The sequence below is a fragment of the Antedon mediterranea genome, chromosome 9 (genome assembly GCF_964355755.1).
Source record: "Antedon mediterranea chromosome 9, ecAntMedi1.1, whole genome shotgun sequence".
Taxonomy (NCBI): Eukaryota; Metazoa; Echinodermata; class Crinoidea; order Comatulida; family Antedonidae; genus Antedon; species Antedon mediterranea.
Window position 1 is genome coordinate 16,216,454 of NC_092678.1, and position 27,667 is coordinate 16,244,120.

At 32.9% G+C, this 27,667-nt stretch overlaps 2 protein-coding genes across 2 annotated transcripts in view; one reads left to right on the top strand and one right to left on the bottom strand.

Annotated features, from left to right (window-relative positions):
• LOC140058728 (protein DD3-3-like) overlaps positions 1-6,450 on the bottom strand; it is a 29,001-nt gene extending 22,551 nt beyond the window's left edge. Inside the window, exons 1-4 of the mRNA XM_072104451.1 lie at positions 6,312-6,450; positions 3,823-3,876; positions 1,070-1,156; positions 463-558 (exon numbers count right to left, since the gene is read on the bottom strand). Coding sequence (XP_071960552.1) covers positions 463-558; positions 1,070-1,156; positions 3,823-3,876; positions 6,312-6,388 — 314 coding nt within the window. The 5' untranslated portion in view covers positions 6,389-6,450. The remainder of the gene's footprint in view (positions 1-462; positions 559-1,069; positions 1,157-3,822; positions 3,877-6,311) is intronic.
• Positions 6,451-7,830: 1,380 nt separating this feature from the next.
• On the top strand, positions 7,831-27,663 carry LOC140058707 (protein DD3-3-like). Its single transcript, XM_072104423.1, has 13 exons — positions 7,831-7,934; positions 9,393-9,570; positions 10,675-10,752; positions 16,446-16,638; positions 20,022-20,201; positions 20,802-20,994; positions 21,834-22,003; positions 22,331-22,580; positions 23,191-23,253; positions 23,574-23,731; positions 24,175-24,318; positions 24,793-24,864; positions 25,242-27,663. Exons 2-13 carry the CDS (start codon positions 9,430-9,432, stop codon positions 25,646-25,648), a joined length of 2,049 nt encoding a protein of 682 aa, XP_071960524.1. The 5' UTR covers positions 7,831-7,934; positions 9,393-9,429; the 3' UTR covers positions 25,649-27,663.
• The last annotated feature ends 4 nt before the right edge of the window (positions 27,664-27,667 follow it).

Sequence of the window (27,667 nt, forward strand, 5' to 3'; positions counted from 1 at the left end):
TGTGATGGTACAAATAATTGAATTTGAAATTCTATTTTAACTCAGGCCTGGCCTCGTGAAATAGAATTTAAGAATCTTTCACCGATCCCTGAGACAGTTATTTAGTTACTTATTTATTGCTACCATTTAACTTATTGTAAATGTATGCTTCTTTTATTTCTTGAACTGTTCCTATAAATGTTGAATGAACGAATGAAATTATTTTTACCATAAACATTCATTATTTGTATAATCATTTTATAAGAAAAAACAAAGCAAGAAGACGAATAGGGTGGCTATTATTCAAATATGCTGATTACTATATCTCACATATTTTTATTTATGTTAATATTAAGACTGCACCCTTTTCTTAGAGATACAGATTTTAAATTTTTACTTCCTTTATAAAAAACTTGCCAGTGAATTTAATATAGGAATTGAACTTGAGCAATTGTTCACACAACATCTCTGATTGTGTGTTACCTTGTTGTGGTTCCATCTCGTATCCAGTCTCCACACATATATTGCAATATGATTTCACAGTGATTATTCTGATCTCCACATGAATGCTGGTTAGTCCTGAAAAACAAAGTTAAAATTGAGGTGTGTAGAAAATGATCTTTTATTTTTAATTTATTAATAGTTATAAAACATAGTACTGCAGTAAGTGTAGGGCTGAGGAGATTGTATACAAATCTACCTTTTTACTACAGTATGTTTATACTGTATCAAACCATTAGGCGTACTGTATTATAGCCCACTATCAAACTAGTTTGACAAAAAAAGAGTGATGTACCCAAACATGGTAGTTACATGGCCAAATATGGTAGTGGTATGACATCATCATGTCCATATATGGAAGTATCTCATACTGTAAAGTTTGATAGTGTAGACAGAGCTTTAAGATAAAAACATTATTTATTTGGATAATAATTAATTTAAATCTTATCAGGAAATCTTGGTCAAAATTGTTTTTAATATTAAGCTCATTTTTTACTCTAAAGAGAAAGAACAATTTAAAAAATAAATTATAAATCTAATAATAATGTTACTATTATTTAAAAGTAACATTTTACAAAAAAAAACTTACCATTCAATTTGTAAATTAGAACCTGAGTAATAGTATAAGCTGCCTACATTGTAACCCCCTCTATTGTTGTTCTGGGAGTCAAATAACCTGAATGAAAAATAATGTAATTGGTAAATTTGTATACTCAATTACAGTTTATGGCATTGAGGTCTGGGGTACTTACTTTACAGAAAAAATATCCTCAAAAAAAAACTCTTTAATTTTAAACTGAAACTTTATCTACTAGAAAAACATGATTTACTATATTCAAACTTATTTCATTTTAATATCTTTAAAATCAATTATGTTAATAAGTAATGTATTTTACTTTGAAGGCCTAAACTTGAGTAGCAAAAGCCGATTTATTTTGGTCTTTTTTGTCACATTTATTAATGAAGTTTTATTGTGTATCTTATGTTATGATAAATTAAAGTATTTACACATCCGATATTTTCCAGTTTTTAATTCAGATTCTGAAAGTTCAACATTCAAGGTTTTCAGCTTGGTTCTCTAAAAATATGCAATATTGAATATCGAAACGTGGCAGGCTATAGGCGCTTGATCTTTGACAAGATCGCCTAAAATTTATAATTTAAAACTACGATACTTCGTATTGTATATTCAGGAATAGCCGCTCCATAGTCTCTTTGCTTTTCTTCCTTATTATCTTATTCTTATTAACTCAAAATTATTAATACTAACAAACATTACTATTTATATGCCTAGTGTGTTTCAATTTCATTTAACATCCACATACAGTACAACTCTTCTTAACAAAATTGTTTTAATCTTCTATCAACTAAAAGTCGTAGTTAGTCATGTCTCGGGTCACATTCTATGGTCACCGTACAGATAGGCTACTACATCAGTACTTATGGATGACTAGTTGGTGACAAAAACGCTAGTTGGTGATACCCAGTACCGTTTTGATTTTTACAATCTTTCGGGAAACCACCTCACGACGTATACATGATGGATGTTTACTAATTTATGGAATTTTTAAAGGACTGCAACACAACTTTAAAGACATATTTATAATATAAACCAAAAAAATGGTCAAAAAATTGGCATGCCTGCCAATTGTATTTTTTGTACTGTAAGTGAATAACTTTATTAAAACTACAAAATAAAAGTCTGATTTTATTTATCTTCATTTACCTCCGCCAAGGAGGTATATGTAATCGGTAGTGTGTGTTTGTTACTTGGCCAAATTGAAAATTGGCCAAGTATGTTGATTGGTGCGTGTTTGTTTGTTTGTTTGTTTGTTTGTCATCACTCTAGCGCTCACAGTTTTGAATCGAATGACTCCAAATTACTACCATACATGTCACCTGGTGCAAGGACGACACTGCCCAATTTTGGTTAAAATCCGGACCACGGTTCCAATTCTGGGCCACTTTTAAAAATTATTTTCAGACCTGCTAGTGTTAAAAGATAGGACAGAATTATCAAGAGCCGGTGAGCAGTCTTAAATTAACAAGTAAACTTAAATTGCATTTTCTCGGGAACTACTTGTCCAAAAAACTTCATTTTTGTACAAGAGGCAAGAGTTATAATTTGTGATTTGTAATTTTAAAACTGAATTAGATTTAATATAGCGGTTTTTTGATGCGAGTAGTTTACAAAACCTATTTCTTTTCAAATTCACCCGTGTGTTTTTCGCGTTGCTGTTCTATTGTTAGCCGACTGAAGCTATTGTTCGTTGAAAGGCTGGTTACATAACCTGTACACCAAACTCGTATACACATGATTGTAGTGAAATTAGCCTAAATCACACAGCATAAGACACACACTTTTGGTGAAAATTGGGTCAATGTCAGGAGGCCAATTTTGATTTTGCCAAGTATCGCGCTATGCGCGAAGGCTAGTATGTTTGTTTGTTTGTTTGTTAGCAGGATTACTCAAAAAGTAAATACAATATCTTTATCAAAATGAATATACAGATAGATATGTGGTCAAGGACCATTCCATTAAATTTTGGGACCATTGTCCCAATTCTGGACCACTTTTTAGTATACTTTTCAGACCTGCTACTGTAGTGTTAAAAGATATGACAGAATTTTTTAGTCTTTTTAAGTCTTAAAGTAACAAGTATAAAACTGAAATTGCATTTTCTCGAGAACTATTTAAGTCAAAAAAACTTCTTTTTTGTACAAGAGGCAAGAGTTATAATTTGTGATTTGTAATTTTGAAACATAATTTGATTTAATGTGCACGTTTTTTAAAGCGAGTAGTTTAAAAAACCTATTTATTTTCAAATTCACTCGTTTGATTTTCGCGTTGCTGTTCTATCAATGTCAGTCAACTGAAGCTATTGCTAATTGAAAGGCTTGTTACATAACCATTACACCAAACTCGCATACACATGCTTGTAGTGATATTAGCCTAAATCACAAACAGCATTAAGACACACACAAATATATATAATATATATATTTTTTTTTTTACTGGAGAAATCTTATGTAGGAGAATTTTACAGTAGGCGGAGGTATGCACTCTCGTAGTGGCTTTTAGTTTTTTATGTTTTTGAGGGACAATACATGTTTGAAATGACTGAATGAAAGTTTCTGTGTGATCATTATTTACATAAAAAAAAATCTTGAATTTTTGTTTTGTTTACATTACTTCATCAAACATCTAAGAAGTTCATATGTTTACTGTTTACTGTACATACTTTTCACCCTTTTTTAAGAAGAAAAATCAAAGTTGGAAACCTGTAAATTGACAAGGAATCCGAATGATCTGAGAAGTTCATCTTTTTCATTTTTACTTACCGGTTTCCGTTATTTCTCTCTCGCTTTGCTTCATCCAACCTGTTATTGCTTCCCCTACAAAAAAAGTATTCATTCGCTTTTAAAACAAACAAAATGTATATAAAATTATAGAAAAACCATGACAATAACTTTTTTTAAATTTTTAAAAAGTCCCAATCTATTATTTTAAGTAAATCTTTTGAACTATTCTTAAGAATACAGTATAATTATGATAAATAAAAATTGTTGTTCTACAATTAAAACTTCAATAACATTTTTCAATTAAGAAGAAAAACAATTACTTTATATAAGACTGACCCAAACATTCCATTTAGTTCATGTTTACCAGAAAAACAAAGTTCCTCTGTATTTATCCTTATTAATACATTGTGTTATACAGTATGAAATAGATCACTCAAATCCGTCAAACTTGATAAATTTGTTTTAAAAACCTTAATCAATTAATTGTAGTATCAACAAGTAATTTAAAAAGTGAAAAAATATATCAAACTTTATTTGTTCTCATTATTATAATAATCAAACATATTACAGTAGTAAACACTTGGTTTAATTAATTAGGGTATTTTGTGTTTTTGTATTGTATTAAAAATAAATTACATTTTTAAATATAAATAATACTAAATAGGCCAAATAGTAAATACAAATAATTAAAGCCATACTAGGCTTGCACTGGCCGATCGCCAAGTCGCCATGGGCGAAAACATTTCTGGACTGGCGAAAAATAAAACGGCTACTTTAGCCATTTTGGCGATGACATATGATAAAATAGATAATTAAATAATCATTTTGGCGAAAGCATAAAGTCCAACTAAAAGGTCCATTTGTCGATCTCCAAGCATTTATTTGTGATTACAGGTGATTACTTCAAGCTCCATTTTTCATCAACTTGTTTCGTTGTACCAGGCGTCTCTTTGTTATTTCAAAAAGATTCAGATAGCAGAGGTAGACTGCATACTGTAGAGAGACAGACGTTACACGACACATGGATGATGAAGTCTACCCAAACTATCACATGTTGTGCGCTGCACAAACGATCGACTACGTAGCCGACGGTCGGCTAATTACCGGGATTGTCTATTTTTCGATAGGGGTGTACTTTTCAGATTAAAAAGAAACATTATAGTATCTTCGATGAATGACGTCTTAATCTTATCGAAATCAAAAATGTATGCGTTATGCATTTAGAGTCTTCTAATTTAATGTAGTTTCATATTTTACCCTTAATAAACTTCCCTCGTGCGTCAGTGTAAACAAAACAACATGCGGGAAATGGTAGAGTCTAACGGGGATTTAGCTAAACACACACGTGCATCTGAGCGGGGCCGGCCGCCGGCTTCTGTGTTGTTGTGTAAATAAATAATAATCGGGATAAATTTCTCGGCTACCCAATTTCTCGCCCCGACAGAAACGCTTCGGCGCAGCCTTGAGGGATGGAAAGACGTGTACTCTGTGCTTTGGCCTATATTATCTTACGTTTAACAACGATACGAGTGTTCGTTTGCTAGGAATTTTCCTCGGAATTTTCCTCAATATTTTTAGCATACGATATACCGTTGCGTTGTTGTACATAATTTTGTAGGCCTAGGCCGGCGGTTCTGCACTTTAGCACCTCTTGAGCATACCCAATTTAAAAAACATTAACCCGCTGCGCGGCGGTGATTCTGAGTGATTCTAGGACACAATTTTCGCCTGGTACGCCATGGAAGCCGTCACACGCAAACATGACCAGCCAAGCGTAAAAAAACAAAAGTAACATAGCGTTCAGGGGATTTCAGAAAACTGTAAAATGTTTCTTATTAAATTGATAACTGTATGAATGCTGTATTGTATGATTAACAACAATTTGAACAATTGTTTTGATCATGTAAAAAAAATACAAAAAAAATATTTGTTTTAATCATACAGTGATTTAGGCATGGTTCTTTATCTCAATGCCTTACAAAAATGTTCAGGGAACAGTGTATAAACCTGTCGACATAGATAAATTGACTAAAATGTTTTTACCACTATATTTCAACAATTTTAAATTTTGGCTATAAACAGATTCATTTGGCTAAATAAACAAATTTGACTTTAGCCATTTTGGCTATAGATAAACTGATTTGACTAAAAAAAAATATTTTGACTTTCGCCAAATGGCTAGGCTAAACAAAATGAAATGTTAGTGCTACCCCAGCCATACAATGTATTTGTTTACCATACAGTATATTATTGGTTTTCTACTTTAAGGAAATAAGTTTTTAAAATAGAAAATAATTATTATTTGGCCTATCTATACACATTCGTCATGTTTGTATTTTGTAATAGACCTACGTACAACACATAGCAATCGTTGTAGTGTAGGCCTACCAATGTTAACAAGGGATTTGCCCTCCTCGGTTACACTTTACAGTGGCAAGGTATAACATTGGTCTTGTTGGCAGGCCTCACAATAAATGTTGAGAAAATCTGTCAAATAGAAGTAATGTAATCGTAAATAACAAACTAACCTTGGATTTTGTAAGTACATATCTGCATTAGCTTTGTTAAAAACAGCAATTAACATCATTACTGCCAGGCCTTTCATATTGACGCTGTCGCTCTAACACCACCGCTACCTGTTTATACCAGCGAACGATTGATCTTTTCCAACTTTGATGTCATCCGCTCTGAACCCCATAACTAATATTATCTGATAAAAAAAATAGTCCTATTCTGGAATAAAATATTTCTTAATTCTCTATTTACAGTATTCTAAACAGAGTTAACATACAAAGAGGAATTTAAACCATATGACATTAGCTCTAAATAGGTAAAAATTAAAATTATAATTACATAAAATCGAGTTTGTTTTGTGCGTAATAATACATAAAGTTATTAAGGGACCATCTTGCCCAATTACTTTCCAATTACTGTATTCTAAGACTGTCACTAAAATAGGCACCAATAACATTTAAATTAATTCTTGTCCTTTGATTGGATTGGGACACATGGCGTGCAGTGTAGTACGTACTATTTAACGATCATGTAATAATTTTTTTCATTATTTCGTTTACAAATAAATCTGCATGGAATCTACAAATGATGGAATAGAAGAAGCAACTCGACGCATGAGGCGATCTATCCTTCCACAAGATCAGAACAATGTCAATTGGGCAAGAATTTCATTAGATGTTACATAAAATATAATGAATGTCTTTATATTCGAGAAAAGAATGTCATTTCACCACATGAAATTATTTGTACCAACGCACTCATAAACATCTTAATTAGACTGTGCAAATACTTTCAGAAACTTAAAAAAACCCTTTTCCCATATAGACTACATCATCTTTGGCCAAAAGCGCCTAAATCTAGGTAACATTTAAGGCAAGCCAAATAATTTTGCCTGTCAAAACTAAATCGGAACGATCAAAAAGCTTCCTTGTAAACGTTTGTCTTTTTCATAAGTGGTAAGCATAGTAGGGCCTATATCCTTGTCATTTTTTACCCTGACTTAAGTTTTTCTTCTGTTTTGATGTAATTTTACAGTATTTGAGTCGATTTTTTGGACGTATTTTGATGTGTTTATATAATTATAATAATATAGGCCTATTGTATAATTAAAAAAAATCAAAAGTTGCAATACAAGTATTTTATTATTATATTAATTATGAAGATCTATTTTTGTATTACTAAAAATAAACCATTTTTAATGAAATATAATTTGTACTCTTTTTTTTTTCTCTTCAATTAACCACTTTATTTTTATTTAGGTTAGAAAAGAAATAATATTCCATATTCATATGTAAAAAAGAATAAACATCAAAATATTTATTTTTTATCGATTTAACGAACATTGTTCAATGAAAACATTGGCCTTGTGACAAGCACAGAAAAAGTGAGTAATTCAGGGATCTCGTTCAACAATCTTGACAGGTATTGATTAGGTAAACCATTACGTCATTATAATACCCAAATATGGAAACATGGCCAATGACTAAACCCACGTTGAATTGAATGACTCAATCTCAATTGTCAATAGACCGTACTGCGGCGAACGCTTTTATCTCAAATTTACCCAAACAGTAATTGCTTTTGGGCTTGACGGGCTTATTAGTTCAGTAGGGCCTACTTGATATCAAAATAATAAGGTAAGAGTTTACTGTTGTACGCCACTGTTGTATTGCTAGATATAATATAGGCAACTCTCACGGTTCTATATTTGCCAGCTAACCGTAGGCCACCGCTAACTCTAATGCACGCAAACTATCAACCTCTTCGTTGGGCAGAAAGTGCTCAGCACAGGTAAATTAGGCCTAGTAACTGTACATAGAACGGCAAGCGCGATATTCACTGGCGCGCCAAGCTGTCATGTATTCAGGTAATAAATAGTTATATCTTTTTTTAAGAGACAATCTGAGTTTTAAATATAGATATCTGTACTTAGTTTTTACTAACTAGGAACTACTGGCTATAGGGCATAAGAACAACACTATTTGTCATGGTGAGCTACCAACGGAAAAATTACAAAATTAATTGTAATTTTTCAATGATATTACGCATTTTTGTTGATATGGGCATGGAGTAAAGACTCCATGATATGGGTGGTGTTTATTAACTTGAAAATGAATACTCGCATATATAAATGGTTTAATTAATTAATTTGAATGCATTTTCCTCTCAAATTGTGATAAAAATGATCTTGCATATACTTCTGCTAAAGACAAACGTGATGACACACGTGTTTGTTCAAAGTACATGTTTCATTAAAAATCACTTAGAAATGAGGGACTGTCCCTCACGATGCGAGACGGTTGGTAACTATGGACTACTTCGGAAATATTTGATAACTAAAGCAATTAAAAATTAAAGGTACAACATTTTTTTTTTAAATAAATCCATATAACTGCACACCACTCAGTTCCATAGTAGGGAAAAAAGGGGGATGAAATTGTACCAGAATAAAACAAAAACTTTTAAATGTTATTATTTTTCTGTGTGCGTGTGTTGTTCACGACCTACTGTGTAAATAATGATACTAAAAGTCAAACTATCCATTTGATTGAACAAAATTTTTCAATTCATACAATATATTTCATACAATACTCAAGTTTCAGATCTTGACAAATTGTGAGAGCCCTACAGTATGACAAATTAAAGGACAACTTGACCGAGGACCACATTTTAACAACGTATTAAGGAATATGTACATATGATTTCAGAACCATCGCGAAATTAAGGATATCGCCGCACATGCTCGTCGTACAGCCATCGTCGTAAATTGGTGCATCGCAAAATTTATGTAATGAGTTTTCTAGCAAAGTCTGGCAAATCGCGAACATTTCTAGTAAACACACTGTAAATAAATCATAAGAAAATGTAAATGTTGATTTTTTTTTATTGTTTCTGGACTCATTACAGCACTTAACTGCGATGACTGTACGGCGAGCGCGTTCGTCGATATCCTTAATCACGCGATTATTTATTTTTTATTTTAATTATCAGGTTATTTTTGGCTGCGCATACACGGCCTAAAAAATGACATATTTATGATAAATTGTTATTTGCTTTTTTTTTATTTTATTGTTTTGTATCATTATTCATTTCAGAAATAATTTAGAAAGACAGACACGTACTAATAGAAAGATGAAGTTTCTAATTTGTTTGTTTGTGTGTGTTTCGGTAACCAACGGCGACCTGTATCTGCATAATCCTAGAGGTTCCAACAATCGACTTAATGAGCAGTCAGCCAATAGGAACAATGCAAACAGAATGTTTGACTCGCAGGTTAGTAAGTGGAAGGAAGGTTGGAGGTGGGGGGGGGGGGTTCACAATAGCCATGCGGGGCTAAATAGTGGGGAGGAGGATTGGCACAATGACATGGTGATAAATTGAGATCACGTCCTTGTTTCAGGAGTCTGTTTAAATTGGTTTATTTGAACGGTAAAGTACCAGGGCCAGCATGAGGCAGACGAGGCACTCGTCTGAAATTTTCAATTTTCACCACCCACCCCAATTCCCCAGCACAGATCAACATTTTATATTAATAATTATATTTAAAGCATCTTTGCCTCATCTGTTTTTAACCTCTAGCTACGACCTTGAGTACCTACAGTATACAATTGAATTACCACAAAATTTCATAAATGAATGAAAATTATACATTTATTTCTGAAAATACATTGATTGCAATTGTAAAAAATGAATAAATATGATATGATAATATACAGTAGTAGAGTAATTTAATGTATACTGTTTGTTCAGCTGTTTGGAGCTGATGCTTTTATAATAAAATGATAATAATGTATTTATTTAAATCTATACATTGTTATTGTATTGTACATGTTTTCTTTTACTTATTTCACACACATACTGTAATGTGCATGACTCTATAAAATGACTTTGAAATGTTTTTTTGAAAATCATAATTCTTTATTTATTCGTTTCAATTTCAGTTAACCCAATACCTTGTTAGAAATGTTATTCAAATATATCTACTGTATGCATATACTTTTATACACTAAAGCTCTGTCTACACTATCAATCTAGTTTGACAAAATAAATGTGATGTGCCCAAATATGGTATTGGTAGACTATATAGTGATATGACATCATCATGATTGTCCATATATGGGCACACATTTGTTTGTCACATTAAGTTTGATAGTGTAGACAGAGCTTTAGTGTATAAAATTATATGCATATATAAAACCTCTATTTATGGGACACCGGAACAATATGCTGCAGGTGTCCTCAGAATAAAGGTTTTAAGACTATCTCTCCTAATTCATTGGAAGTGTCCCCTTAATAGATTGTAGCTGGCGTCTCCCGATGGATGGTTTCTACTGATTCTACTGAAATTTATTATTTTTTTTTTTTTTAAATGTACAGAATAACAATAGGGGAGGTTACAACTTTGGTGATTCATCAAATAATCCATCTAACAACGAAAACCAACAATATAGAATGGTAAGGCTAAATGTTCAATATTAATTTTAAAGCCTGTGTATCAGGGTCACAGGTCATGATGTGAGTGTTTCCTGGTGAGGGTGAAATGGCAATGCGCGCTGCATGCTATAGGTATATTGTATTAAGCTACTGTAGAGTACCTTTTGCATCAGGGAGTTGCGAAAAAAAAAACATCTGACCAATTACTCAACTCCCTGATGCAAAAGCTACTCCACAGTAGTTTAATACAATTACAACCCTTTTGGTGCAGTGCCCGCTACTTACTTAGGCTCGAATCTAACCACTAGCCATCAGCGCAAGCTCGGTGGTCTAGAGGTATGAACGGCAGGCTAGTGATCTGGGGGTTGTGGGTTCAAGTCCCACCGGAGAATTACTTGCAAATTTGTTCTTCATACGTCATACTAAGTACATTTGAGGACGAAAAAATTCTCAAGTGTCCTCAAATGTACTTAGTATGAAGTAAAACTTATGTCAGAGTAGGGCAAAACATCTGACCATTGCTATATGTATTAAGTTTAAATAAAAGAAAGAATATGAGGAAGCACATGTACCTACCTTACTTTGAACGCACTCGGAATTTCAACCAATTGGCAAATAAATGAATAGGTTTCAGTGGTGTAACGAAGGGGAACCAAACCTTGAAATCCCCAGTGGTCTAATGGTACAGTAGGATGTCTGCATATTAAACAGAAGATTCTGTGTACAAATCACGGTTGAGGATACTTTTTCTCATTCTCACAGATTTCAACATTCATAAATAATTTTATTTAACCACTGAGAGGATAGACATTTCATGCCTGTAAATTATATTTAAGTTTTTTAATTTCAATATCAAGGGTTATTTGGTGTTCTGGAGCAGAAAAAAGGCACTTTGTTTAGTAATCAATTTGAAGGTTTTTCAAATCAATAATGTTTATTTTCCAAATTCTTAAATGTCAGATATAATCTCAAGCAGATAAAAATAACAGGTTATATTTGAAATAATTCGACCTTAACAATTGGCAGAAAAAGGAAAGAAATAATAATACAATTGGTAATCACTTTAAAGGTCATGAATACTTTGTATTTTCTTTTAATTGTTTAAGAAAACAATGAAAGTGAACAATTTCTATATTTAGTTACATAGCAGAACTAATTCAATATTTTAAACTGTTGATGAAAACACAGTAGGCCCTATTATCAAATATCTTTATATAAATAAGCTCGTTGCAGTCTTTTAGTGTCAATTCAGAAAGCATTTCTGTCATTTTTGTGCAGTCGACCAGGAAATTTGAAGTTTGCATTGAAAAGAAACACAGTGACTGAACAAAACTTATAGTTACAATACTAGAACTAATTAAATGTGCATTAAACTGTTTGTGAAAACCATGGAGTAATCCATGGTAAACACAGTATTATCAAATATCTTTATATAAATAAACTTGTTGCGGTATTTTAGTGTCAAAATAGAAAGCATTTCTGTCATAACCCTTGTGCAGTTGATCAGAAAATTTTTAAAGTTCGTTCCAAAAGAAACACAGTGATATGGAACAAAACATAGTTACATAGCAGAACTAATTGAATACAATTTGTTGGTGAAAGCATAGTATTTATCAAAAATCTTAATATAAAAAAAAATTGTTGCAGTTGTACTACCAAATGGTATATATAAATTGTATCAAATTTCTAGTGCATTTGATCTAAAGTTTGAAACTTGCAAAACTTGGTTACAATAGCCTACATAAGCCCACTGTAGCAGAAAATAAAATGTAAATGGAGGAATAATCTGCGACTTGCGCACAGGTGTGGACGACACATACCACAACTTTCTTCTTCCCTAAAAGCCAATTTACACAGACACAGAGCGGTAACGGTAAGCGGCACTTGTAAGCGAAAAACTACATGACTTTTCCTATTTACACAGCGCGCAGAGTTCGCAAACGGAGTGGTGGAAAGTAGGTGCGTGTAGGCCTAGAGGCTAATGCATGTTACAGTCACTGCTGGCCTGGATGTGACTGACGGTTAGTAGGCCTAGCACACACAGTTTTAGAGAGACTAATAACGTACTAAAATGTATATTTTCTTTTCACTATCCTTATACGAACAATTAGTCACGTCATAGGCGTTTGTATTTCTCAATAAAAAGAAGTTGCAAAACTAGGCTAGGCCTACTACGGCACTCGTATTTATTGTCGTCTTTGACTCGACGGACGTAAAAAAAGTTATTGATAGATGACGTCATTTCAATCATGGCCAGAATCCATAATTTCTGCGCGGTATTTTCACAAAATAGAATCTGTTTCGATCCTGAGCGGATTTCCGCTCAACCGCTCTTCCGCTCCGCGTTCTGTGTAAATGGTCATAAGAAATAACATAGATTATATTTTTGCGTTTTTCGCTCAACTTTCCCGTTACCGCTCGTCTGTGTAAATTGGCCTTAAGGGTCGACCTTCGTGCCCGTTCGTCTGTCCACAATGACAGAGGCTAAATGGATCAATACACCGGGGTAACCCCTACTCTTCCGGATGATGTACTGGGTAACATAATTGAATGCAATAACTGTTGGTGAAAACACAGTTACTTTACCAAATTGAACAAAATTGTTGCAGTTGTAATGAATGCCCGATGGTATATATTATATTACATTTCTAGTGCATTTGATCTATAGTATGAAATGAACAAAACTTGCTTACAGTAGCCTACACACTGTAATAATACAGTAAGTGTATTGTATTGTATTATCAAATATATTTATATTAACAAAACGGTTGATGTAAAAATTAAATGCATGCATATTAATTCTGGTGCACTTTATAAGAAAATCTCAAGTTTTGCAGCTCAGAAATACAAAACAAACGTGATATGTACTTCCTGTGCTGACTTAATAACCTTTGAGGAAATTCCTCTACATGGCCTTGATCTTGTCCATGAATTCAAATTACTAATTCATAATTGCGTGAGATTTATTTATAATTAATAATAATTGGACAAAGATACTGTTTTCTACAGTATGGATTTAATAAGAAATAGTTAAATATTTCAGATTGGCCGAGTGGTTGAGACAGGGGTACTGTAAATCATAGCCATAGGTGGGGGCTAAACAGGCTTTAGCCCCCACCCACCCCCCTAAAATTTAACAGCCATATATTTTTTTACAATAAAATATGACTATTTTTATTTTTCTGCAATCTGACGGATCATTTTATCATTTATGAAATAATCTATTCTAATCTATAATAACGCTTGATCTGCCCCTGATATGATAACCCTTTATTGAGTACTAAAACTTGAAGCTAAATGTATTATATCATAGATATTTATCTTACAAAATGACTCGATTAGAAGAGTATGGTATAAACGGTGTACAGGTATTTGCGAGATAATACAAATCTCGCAGATGGGTATGTGTACAAATTGTAAGCATCTTTTAGCAAACAAACAAGAAATGAATACAGTTCCTATCATGCGATATGTATTTGCTTTATGATATGGAAAGTATTTTATATTTTAAGGTCATGTCAACGTCATTACAACGTATTATTGTTTGAAGTCATTGTCGTAAATTTATTTGCTCTCTCTGATATGAAAAGTATTTATATTTAGCCCTGATCACACTTAGCATTAACAGCCTAATTACCAAACTTGCATTTCTGTCCAACATAGTGTACCTTATGTGAATATAGTCAACTTTCCAAACCCCAAACTCTCCCACAACCAGATTTTTCTTGAAGTCCAAAAGGTCCCAATCATTTTTACCATTAAAAACACATTCTGAATTCCAGACTTTGGAAAACCAGACTATTTGGCCAGCCCAAAAGTGTATTACCATTGTATATTGATAAGATGTGTATATTATTATGAACAGTTGATCGATTTTCCCAATCAATTGTCCCCCATTCAATCCACCATAGTTTGTGAAAGCTCAACCATTAAACAATCCAACCAACCATCAATTTAAACTGTTGTTTGTTGAGGTTCGCTGATACTGATAGTAAACATTTTTTCAGAAAGAAATTAGTGAAATTTGACATTTAGCATGAACGTATTAGTTACCTCTAATTTCTAATATCAAATAAGCCTATTAGATACAGTAGGAGAAAAACAATGGTTTTGCTAAACCTGCAACTTACCTTTAAAAAAGAAAAGCAAATTTAACCCACCATCAAACCAACATAAAAGTTATTAAATCATGTAGGGTGTTTTCAAGGTTTAACAATTGTTTTTAACCATTATTTTTAACCAAAAATAATGTTTTACCTTGAAAATATGTTGTTAATAACAAAAATGTATACTTTTTTTAATTGGTTTCACCAAGTAAATTGTACACTTTACATGGTTGAATGTTGGTTCGGTTGAATTTCAATATTTTTTTTTAGGTTTCCAGGGGTTTGCACGGTTTAGCAATACCATAAGTTATGAAAGGTGTTTGACTTCTCCCAATAGGTGTTCCCTAAGGTTCAACATGTAGACTTTTAACTTTTTGAATTGTGTGCTGTGAAACAAAAGAAAATCATTGGAAATTACTATCTACTTCCTCATTCTTACATAAACAATAGGAGCCCTGATTCAGCACATTTCACACACAAGGGAAGCTGATTTTACAGGTTATTTCCTAGCTGATTTTAAAGCTAAGCTTTATTAGGCTCGTTTGATTTAGCATAGGTGTATACTGAATCGTTGGCGTCAGCTCTGCTACTTAATCCATAGATTAGAATCCGGAGGAAATTATTCCTACTGTTTGATACACTAAGCAGTGTATTAGTGACTTGCTAAAAATAGAACTGTGTAGATTTATTTTTTGACAGTACTACAGAATAGCTATTGTTTTGTAGAACAAGATAATCTGGGCATTGTTTGAGTGATGGCATTTGACGTTTATTATAATCATCATCATCATCAGTTGGCTGTGGAGTAGGCGACTACAAGCTTTCTCCAGCCACAACGGTCCTTGGCTAACTCTGACAGCTTATCAGTTGTAATCATGCCTCCTTCATCCCCTAAAAGCTGTTGGATGTATCTCAGAAAGTTGGTTCTCTGCCTTTCTCGTTTTCTTAAATTCCCATGTTGAGGAACATACAGAGCGTACTCTTTGCATGGTTCGTCATCAGGCATTCGAAGCGCGTGGCCCAGGAACTTTAATTGACGGGATCTAATATTTTCCATTAGCGGCCTGGTCTTGGTTAGGTCATAGATAGAAGCATTTGGCACCCTTATTATAATCACAACTGACATCTTTTACAATTTGTGAAAAAGATTATTTTCATATTTTTCTGAAATAAAATTTAAGGAACCACTTTCAAAAACTTTGGTTTTGTAAAACACATACCTACCATGATTGCACAGAATTTTTTGTTTGCGACCAGCCCCTGTGAAGAACAACCATGTGTTGATCTGGGCCTGCCGTGGATAAATTTGAATTGAATTAAAAAAGATCTGAATTTATACTCAATAAAATGTATTTAAAACATGCAGCCCATAGTACTGTAGTTGGTAGTACTTAAAGATAAATACACAAAAACCACAGAAAAGTTATACAAATTAAGAATTTTTTTCTTATGATATGTACAATTTTATCTTTGTATGTGAGTTCAAAATTCTATGAACTTCCAAATATTAATATTGTGGCAGTAGACTAATTTAGCCTAGGTGAGAAAATCTGCAATTGATAGTTCAACAACATTCTCTGTTAAGATGCCTTTTTTGTTTTTGTTCAGGAGTATTTCATGAGTGGGCCATATATGAAGTATGTTGACGAAGATGGCGTACCTACCGGCGAGGGACAGTCGTTACTAAATATTGAATGGACCAATCAGCACGGATGTGGTGGAGATGAGGACAGCGACCCTCACAAGACCAATTGTATGTTGATCATGCAGTACATGTGTCAAGATGATGATGCAGCAGGAGGTACGGTAGAGTTCTAATTATTCATGTCAATATTGCTGTACCTTACTCTATTCCAATAAGTACAGTCGTATATTTATTTGTCATTCTACCACAAACACTCACATGTTATCCCTATGTAGTCACTACCTATAATAGAGAGGTTTCGCAATCTTACGAATACGATAACGAAAACGGATACGTCACGCACACGTATTCGTTTTCGTAAGCCCTAAAAAAAATCTGTTTCGCATGGCAACGAAATATTGAGGCGCGTCCAAAATATGACTGCGGTAAATTTGAGCGAAGCGCAGGTACGTGTTGCTTGGTGCTTGGCTGCCTAGGCCTAGCGTAACATTAAAGCAAGTGAGGACTTTAAAAACTGCTAATTATCAAAATTGACTTGGCATCTATATATATCATATCATATATCATATCATATCATTTATTTCGCCAATATACAGAACAGTACAAAAAAACAATACAAAAGTAAGTCAATGAGGCCGGATAACCTAAAAGTTACAAATAAAAATAACCGTCGAGAGGCTCTCCACATCGAAATACTTACATAAAATGAATAATACATGGATTCTATTAAAATTTAGATAAAACTATAAAATTCAGCAATGTGTTTTTATAAAAAATTGTAAATTTAAAAAGATAGAATTAAGAAAATATCTTTAAAATATACATATGTTCAGATTAAAACAGATTGTTAAAAAATTTCTTAAGGCTATCCTTAAAACAGTTTATATTAATTAAATAATATAAATAATAATAATAATATAATATAATATAAATTTACGTAAGGGCAAAATTCGGTAAATCGCGCGTTATTTCTAGAATGTTTACTCGATGGTATATAAAGTTGGTTCGTACTTTCGGTACTAATTTTAACCACCTGATGTAACCCTGTTTACTAATTAAATTGAGTTCGATAATTAGTTATTGACGATTAAAACGAATTTAGGTTCAACGATTTGCCCCAAATAGGGGTGTTTTTCGATCGTGGTATACACTGTCTAATGGATGTCCGTCTTGAAAAATACCCGCAGACAATAATACGAGGATGCTTCGCGTTTTCCTATCTCCTCCTACGATAATTTTTTTTAATGGCTGAAAACCGGTTGAACAGCTCGAGTACAGCATCATAATGTTGAAGACAAGCCGATTTTCTTTAAAAAATACTATTTTGATAGATTTAATATACGTTTATACAAATGTATTGATTTGCGATGAATGGAACAATCCAATCTCTGTTCCACAAGTGTCTATTCCATCAGGCGTCGTAAAGGCAAGTACTGTATACTCATAACAGAAATTCGATCCATTTTTTTCCAACCAACCCAACCATTTCAATCTGTGCTGCAGAGGTTGGATATAAATTTTTTTTAAACGGATAATGAGCTAGCGTTTTCACTCGCCGTATATTATGTACACATCTTTATTATTGCAGTTAAACCACCAACATCACCACCCTTCCCTCACTGGCATGAGTAGCGTTGTAAAACCAGTAGAGGATGGGCCTACGGTACATCACATGCCATAAACGCAGAACAACTTTGGTGGGTAGGGTAGGAACCAACTTAAGTATGAATTGGCTCTAAGAAACAATTGAAAACCATTAGGCCTACTAATTAGGTTGAGTTAGATAATTTAATATTTATTGAGGATTAAATCGAATTTATGATTTTCCCCGAATAGAGGTGGTTTTCACAAATTGTTTTATATTATATAAACATATGTAACACGTCGTAGTGATGTATCGTTACATGTACTGTACTATTTCAATCGACTATGACAGTGATAGTTTCAACAAAGTATTAAATCGCAATGTTTTACTGTGTGTAGTGGTATATTATTTGTAAAACATGAAAACAATTAATATTTCGTTACTAAATGGATAAAGAATATTAAAAATTGTTCCTCTTTGCACCCATCCTCTTCCCCATCCCTCAACCCTAATGTTACATACAAAACACAAATTAAGTTTGTTTAAATTTGACTTAAACAATTGGTCTCATTTTGTGACAAGTTTCTCTTTCGGAAGTAATTCCCAGGGTGCTAATTTTAGTTGAGTACATAAATCACAGTGTCTATTTATTCGTTCCTGTAAACGACATGTATTATTGTCCTGCGGTACGTACATTTGAAATCGCCAGTTTTTTAACGCTGAAATTATTATGTATCCGAGAACCATCTGTGGGCACGACCTAGATGGTACGCGAGCGAAGCGAGCGTACCATCTAGTTTTAGTAAATTACTTTCAATAAATCTATAATTATATTTTCATTCCTGATTCAAATGCAAAATGTGCAAAATAGATCAAAAACTATACTCGTTTTGTAGTTACGAATATGGCTGGTGATATTCGTCAACACGAATATAATGCTTTACGAATATGAAATGGGGGTCAGCTCAAAAGTTTCACAAATGTATGACGTATCCGTTTACATTATCGTATTCGTAAGGTTGCGAAACCTTCCTATTGATATAATATTGGATGGCTTTACTTTCATGATCATTGATGACATGTTTCCTGTTTCAAAAAGAGTACTTTTTTAAGAAGACCCAACAAGTTGTCCTCTCAATAAGGAATGTCCCCTGAATAGAGGTATCTAAGAGGATTGTTTCTACTGTATTAAAAATCATCTCTTATTGTGTGACACTTATTCAAGGGACACAACAATTGAATGGACATTTTTCTGTGAATGAACACGGAGCAATATATGTTTTTACACTAACACTAATCCCTATTAGGGATTATTACGCTCTTGGAAAAACTAAATGAAAATCTGTCAAAAACCAGATTCACTTTTAGTGATATCAAAGGCATTTTTATTAGGTATCTAATCCATATTCATTATTAGGTATCTAATCCATTTGCACAGTGGCTGTGTGTGACAGTGGCTGTGTTTGTGTGGACTAGTACACCGGGGTAACCCCCTACTCGTCTCGAAAGATGTTCTAGGTTCTTTAAAGTGCACACAAGCTAGATGGGTACACTGGACCTACGATTTATAGTCCTTTTCCGAGAAGACTCGTTCTATCACCTACCATGGAGCGAGTTAGCCTCGAACCCTTGCCGATGTTATGGCTACGTAATTACGGTTACGTAATTACGGTTCCACTGTCTTAATCGCTCGGCCACTCACTCGCTTTAACTGCTCGGCCACTCACTTGCTTTAACTGCTCGGCCACTCACTCGCTTTATTATTAGGTATCTAATCCATATTAATTATTAGGTATCTAATGCATATTCATTTAGGTATCTAATGCATATTCATTTAGGTATCTAATGCATATTCATTTAGGTATCTTATGCATTATTCATTTTATTAATTCATCAGTATTTGATTACAATTGGGATTCCACTTATAAAATAAGATTTCTCATAATCATACTAGAAAATGTTGAAATCCGTAATGGTCAGAACACAAATACGCAGCAACACACTCGAATACAAAACTTGAATGAAAATCAAAACCAGGCCAATAATCGTAGGAACAACGATGTACAAGCAAATCGTGGTTTACAGGAGCCTTGGGAATGGTACGATAAATGTTACAACAGAGAAAGAAATATGGGTAAGTGACATACTTTATTTCAACTTGTAGATTATCTTTGTTGTAAGTAAGTATTTGAATAAGTGATCAAATTGAATGAACATAGCTGTCTAATAATGATGTTGTTGATTGAAAATTTTACCTGAAAATGGAGAAGATAAAATAAGCACAATTGAATAATTTAACAGTCAAATTGAATGAGTAAAGAAGTTGAAAAGGGGATCCAATTAAATAAGCAATCTGATTGAATAAGGAAACTACGATTGAAAGATTGCAGAAGTTGAATAAGAACAGCATTTGAAAAAGAATAATTTTGTTATTAGAAAATTGTACCTGAAAATGGATAAGATAAAATAATCACTACAACTGAATAATTTAACAGTTAAATAAGTGCTCAAATTAAATGAGTAAAGCAGTTGAATAAGCAATCTGATTGAATAAGGGCAGAAGTTGAATATTAATAACGTCGTTGAATAATTGAATAATAATTAAACAGTCAAATAAGTGCTCAATTAAATGAGTAAAATAGTTAAATAGGGATCCAATTGAATAAAGCACTCCAATTGAATAAGTCACATCACCACACAATTTAAGTATATGATACAATTCTCTTCTTAAAAGGTCTATTTACGGCCGATCAGAACCTAAGAACTGATAACGGCAATGGATATAGTTCTGCAATTTACACACGACAGAATCCTCAAGGAACCCAGAGGGGGTATGAGTGCCCGGAAGAGCGTGACTATTATCCCTATTGGCATCCCACCCCATGGAGAGATGTTGCAGTTCTTGTACAGAATGTATCTGAATGCAGGTTAGTGGATTTAGTTTCCTTCTGTTATTTTCTTTTGTTTTTCATGTTTTATTTATTGACCTTTGCATTCTAAACACTAAAGCATGTAATCACTAAATTGTGTAGTACCTCTTGTACATTGTGTAGAAACCTTTGACCATATGTACAAATAATTCAAATAAATCAAAAAGTCTTGAAGTTTTAAGCTTTTTCTACACCATCAAACTTTATGTGACAAAACAAATGTGATGTGCCCATAATATGGACATGTCAAACTAGATTGAATGATAGTGTAGTAGACAAAACTTTATAAATTGAGAAGCCCTCCATGTGCTAAAAATATCAGGAGGCATACTGTAGTTTGGTCCTCTATTGGCTGGACACCCTGGAGGCATTATTTTTTTCCTATCCAATTAAGCCAGAAATCATGAATAATTATAAATAATTGCAGGATAGCTGATCTTCCTAAATATACTGAATCTATCCCTCTAAATAATCTCAGCTCTCAACTATTAAAAAAATGTTCTTGAAAGACCTGAAACCGATGGCTCCAGTGTAACAGCTTAAAGCCTTTACCACTAGACCAAACATTTTGGTTCGCAAACGCTGTCTACACAAATTATTTAATCTCTCTGCATGCTTATATAACGCCCTCTATAATATTCCATATTATGTCAAATTTTTCTAATAAATTTGTCATGATTTCTGGCTTAATTGGATAAGAAAAAAAATAATGCACCCTGGAGAGTCTCTGTATTATGTGAGGTTGAACTGTGTTTTATTATCTTATACATAGGCATATGTTTATAGATTATATTATTACCCTAGTCACCTATAAAATGTTCATTCAATATTTGCAGCACTTTACAAGGCGCAAGTTACAATGTCCAACCGTACTATGAATGCGTGGAGTTCTATAACAATGCTAGAACACAGCGTAAGCACTGGTCACGATACAACAACCAGGCTGACTGTGAGGCGAATGACGGTGATTGGCTACCATTCACGGCCTATTTGGAGACAGCACCAAGTAAATGCGCTTTTTTGTTTTAATTTCAATTTAGAAACAAATTCACTTAAGAAAATATTACCTTATTGCCATGTGTTTTGTGTATGATAAAACATATTTCATATTTCTATAGAAAATTACATTATCAACAGATGATCTTAAATAATTTATTAATGAAATATAGGTTAATTATTTTACCTGAAAAATTAGGTTTTGATCATATGTATTCTTGAAGAAAGTTTGCAGAGTTAAAAGTCAATTTACATTATATTATATATATAGTCAAATATATCGTATCATATGCTGTACATTGATATTAAATAATAGTTTCTTTATTTCTCTCTTAAGCCTACACTACAGAATCCCAATGCAATGCAGCCAATAACCGTAATGATGGCGCAACGTATGTGTGGGGCAGGCCCGAAGGAGGCTTAGATCTGCAATGCCTCGTTGCCGTACCTGCTCCAGACTGCTTACAAGCCCCATGGAGTAGGGATAATCATCTAGGAAACACTAGAACCGGAGAGAATGCCCAGTACACCATGACACTTCCGTATTTCCCATCGGGAAACTTTAAGAGATGCGCTTTCAGAATGCGGTATGACTAATAATTTATTATTTCTTTTTATTTCAAATTCAATTACTGTATTTATTCGATTAAACGCCCGCTTTGAATAAACCCCTTTAATAAACAAACCCCTCATAGAAAATCATTTGGAATAATCTTCATCCTCAAATAAAAGCCGTGGGGCGTGCAATTATTCCTCGAATAAACTCTCTGCCACATGCATATAAACAATATTGTATTACAACAAACGATAAGTTTACCAATTAACATAAAGAATTAATTTTCATATTATAATTGAATTTATCTTTTGAAATCAGTGGTGATTCTTCTGCATGCCCCACCCGCAGAAGGCCTAGGTTTGAAGATTATGTAGTGGGATTTATAATTGGATTGCATTAGCAGGGGAATTTACCAAACTCGTATGTCCAAATTTATCCTACATTAAGGGGTGAGATTATACTGCAAGCATTGATTAATCATGGTATAAATCTTAAGTTTAGAAAAATAAATCTAGTCAACCAGTTGACTAATTTTGTTTTTCAAAACTTAATACTACCTGGACAATATCCATAGCTGGTATAAATAGTAGGAAAAACATCGAGACTTTACCTATATAGACAATTTCTTCCATTTTTTTTAGATATAACATCACAACAGATGACTATGACCCAGCCAATACAGATGCTAGCCATAACCAGAACTAGTAAGTGTAATACTGAATGCTTTTTCTTCTTTCCTAATAAAATTGGTATACCTGTAAAAAAGTTATCAGGTATAAAAATGGCATATCTACCAATCTACCTGTTGGAAATCAGCAGTAGCACACTGATTGCATCATTAGGCAAGATGCTTTACTCTCATTACCTTGTCCTTCGGATGAGATGTTTTTCCTGTGTAAGTATGATGTATATATCAGCAGTTAAAAGAGCATTGCTGTAAAATGCCTGTGCTTCTTCAAGTAGTAATTGCAAGTTTTTTGTATATTCAACTAAATTCTTTCATTTGTTAAACCTTTTATTACAGTCAAACAGGAAGGGTATCACCAATCCAGAATAACCCTAACGTAGACGTTGGAGCTGACAGTGTTCCTCTTCGATTGGCTGTAAATACTGCACAATTTGGTCGAGTCTTTCAAGACAGGTCACATGTTTTCAAGATTGCTCCCAGACCAGACCGTGAAGGTATGTTTCATAACACACTTAAATGTATCCTGGCCGTTTGATTGGTTAATCATGTATCGCATGTCATTCAGTATAGTTCTACTAAATGGAAAAGTGATATTTAATAGTGATATTGAATGGTACTATTTAATGGTACTATTGCACATCTAAATGTATTCTTACCATTTGCTTGGTCCCATGTATCACATGGAATTCGGCATTAGTTATACTAAATGGAAAATAATATTCAATGGGGATATTTAATGGTACTATTTAATCGTACTATTGCACGTTCAGCTTTTTGCAAACATTTTGTGCAAAAATTTGGGCTGTTGACTGAGGTGTTGAAAAACCAACCTGTAGTGTGTAACATTTATAACTGTTCTACTCTGCATCCAAAATTGGATATCGTGTTCAGGGAATTATCATAATTACTAAAAAATATACATTTTATTGCTTAATAGGTATTGAATCAGCAAAGATTGTGAACTTGAACGTTCGTGGAAAGCGTGGTAACATCGTGCAAGTGTATCCAGCAATTGAGTACGATTTTGTACCAACACGTTTAACGATCGATGAAGGAGACATGATTCATATACAATGGACAGGTAGGTTTTTGTAATCTTCTGTAATATCATTATAATAGGTAGCACACGTTATGACACCTAAGAGTATATTTGCCATCTGATTGGTTGATTTGGTATTGTTCGTTTTTATTTTAAATCTATAAAACATATACTGTACAATACAGTAAACACAATAGATTTTGAATGACCCAATAATCCTTAAAACAAAAAATTAGTTTCCATTGGGGTCCTAAAAAAGTGTTTTTTAAAACAACACAAAAACACTGTCAAACCAAAAATGTTAATATCATGTGCCGTAAATAATGTTTTCCCATTTTAATGTACTATTTCACACACATTTTGTAATGGGCGTTCAAATACCAACCTATAGTGTGCACCGTCACTGTCTATAACTGCTATGCTTCCGTGTACATCATCAGTAGTGCCTATTCTAGCATTCAATTTATATAAGAGGACGAAGTTAACTATATGATTGTATATTTTGGTTTTAATTAGGTTCCAACACACACAACAATGGAAACCCAGCTGGAGATGGGCAAGCTGGAGATGCAGGAGAAGGCAGAGGGGGTAAGATTCACAAACTGAATAGCTTTAAATTCTGTTAAATACCTGTGCCAAACATTCGACTTATCACTAAGTTTACCTGTGGCCATCTTATGCAATATACAATAATTTTTATTGAAAACTTTTTACTGGATTCCCTCATAAAGCCACATTTTTTTGAAAAGCTTAGCACAAAATTCTAACTATAGAATTAGTTAATTATAATTAATTTAATTAATAATTAAATAAATTAGTATTGAATTGTCATGATTGATAATTGTTTTACAATGCTGTTCTTTGTTACCCTCATTTCAAAACAAAACCAAATCCCATCCCAAATTGAATAAATAAAAAAAAAAAAAAAAATAAAATAAACTTTGTAATTCTTTTTCATATTTTAGGTACAGACCGCAATAACATTGTGCAGATAGCAGATGCCCTTGATAATTACCCTTTGCCCTTTGACATGACCAGCATGTGGCAGAACGCAAATGTCATCTGGATGCACACACAGGATTCCTCAGAAACCCAACTGCCTGATATAGCAGCCGTTGATCTGGCCGTCAGTATGGCTTCTGCTGGATATTACCAATGTATGTCAGCGGCAACGTGCGGAGGTCAATCGGCCCAAAATAAAAACAAGATTAACAATCTGCTTGACAATGCGCCTGCTTCGTACAAAGGAGCATTGTTACAAATTAGCGCTGGTGAATATCATTACATGTGTACGAGAAATAACAATTTTACCAATCGTAGTCAGAAAGGAATGCTGGTTGTTAAAGAAACAAATAATGCGAAAAAGAAATAAGTATTTAACTCATCATTATAATAATAATAATAATAAAATCTTTATTTTTGCAAAGTATTGTAATAAAAATTAAAATCAAGGTTAAAAAAAAAATCAAAATGTTAGTCTTTAAAGATTTTAAGGGTATTTGAATTTTTCAGATTATTGTTTAGGTAATTCCACGGTTGAGCGTCACGATATGTTAAACTTCTTTTTTTATATTCTGTATTTGGCTTGGGTAGGTAAACGTTGTTTGTTGACCTTGTGTTGTATTCGTTCTGCCTTTGTAAAATCCTATTTCTTAAATAATTCTGTGGTAGAGAAGAGGATCAGTCATAATTAATGTTAGTACCATAGCAAGTCGAATACTGTCTTGATAAATGTCCAGATAGAACACTTTTTTATGACAATTTACTACCCTTCGATGTTAATTTTACAAACAACCACCACCCAGAAAAGTATACCTTAGGACACTTATTCCTCGGAAAGCGAGGTTGGTAATTGTCCTGGGAAATTTTTCTGGAAAACCTTGACAATTTTATTTTTGAAGCCTAGGTTTATACTAAGGAAAAAAATGTCATGAGCTATATCATCACTGCTAGTTGAGATTAGTCACTTAATTTTTGACCGTAAAAGTCTATCATGGAAAACTTGATTTTGATTGAAATTTGAACATTGAAAAGAAGTGCCTTATGTTGATTGTTTATAATAAGTAGCGAATCTGGAGAATTGACTTCATTTTATATACCAAATAATTTGTTTACAAAATGTTTTATATGGCGTTAGTTAGTTGTAAGATTAATAATATGTAAATATGGGAAATTATTTTTATAAAATTGGTAACAAATTGTAGGCCTAGTAGGAGCAATATTATTATTATTATTTTATTTTTAATTATGTTTATATATACAGTATTTTTAAACAAATGTTTTTTTAGGTATTTGTGGTATATATTTTTTATTGTATTTTTTTTTATTTAGAAAAGTGTATGCAATTTAATGTATTATTGGCTGCTGGTGTAAAAAAAAGTGTGTCGTTCTCAAAATAATATGGTAGCGATATGCTTAAATATGGTAGTAATATGACATCATCATGTCCATGTATAGGCACATCACATTTTTTTGTCACATAAAGTTTGATTGTGTAGACAGCTGGGCTTAAGGAATCTAACCAATTAATGTTTTTTCATAATTTTAATTATATAAATATTATTTTTCTAAATGAATGTTATAAACAGTAATATTAGATGTAGCAGCAATTATTGGTTTACACTATTTCCAGAATTTAATAAGAAAACACAAAGGTATATACTAGTTTAGGTTTTAGAAGACGCTTTTCATCTTGGCACATATGGCGTGCCATACGTACACTTGAGTTGAATTTCAGACAAAAATATCAAAACATACAGTACTCCATGTTGAAAACATGCCATTGAACATGTGTGTATTTTATTGACTAAAGTAGATACACTTTCTTATTTAAATTTGTTCAGTGAAAATTTCGAATATTTTCATCATAAATATGTTTCCATTACTGTAGGCCTACTATGATGTAGTATAGTATCAGCAGCGTAGTGTCGAGACCCTTTGTTTGGACAAGCTGTATATTTTAGACATAATATATTTATACGTAGGCCTATTACTCTTCTAATAGGGATGTTTAAAAATTTACAATGAAATAAGTAGTTCCAATGGTCGATGTATCAGAAATTTGTCTGCTCAAAGACGGTGTCAAAATTATACAACAAAAAAACTAGTAGGCGGAAATTGCATCCACTTGTAGTTTTAGGGGAAATTTAATGGGTTTTTTTTAAATATCAGTTAAAACTAACATTCCACTTTTATATTTTAAACTTTCGCACGTCAGTACTTATCTTATAGTTGTGCAGCTTATGTCAAGTGGCGTATTCTTGAATATATATTGTATACTACGTCATGCAGTAAACCTATTTACAAAGAGTGTATTTTAAATTGCAAAATTCCGCTCTGCCGGTTCAGACGGTCGGAAGTCTTTTTAAATACAATTTTCTATACTAACTTC

Excerpts from the sequence above, each read along its gene's own strand:
- LOC140058707 (XM_072104423.1), top strand. The coding sequence starts at position 9,430 with ATGAAGTTTCTAATTTGTTTGTTTGTGTGTGTTTCGGTAACCAACGGC. Across the intron at positions 16,639-20,021 it reads AGATGATGATGCAGCAGGAG|AAAATGTTGAAATCCGTAAT; the intron begins GTACGGTAGAGT and ends TAATCATACTAG. Across the intron at positions 20,995-21,833 it reads CAGAATGTATCTGAATGCAG|CACTTTACAAGGCGCAAGTT; the intron begins GTTAGTGGATTT and ends CAATATTTGCAG.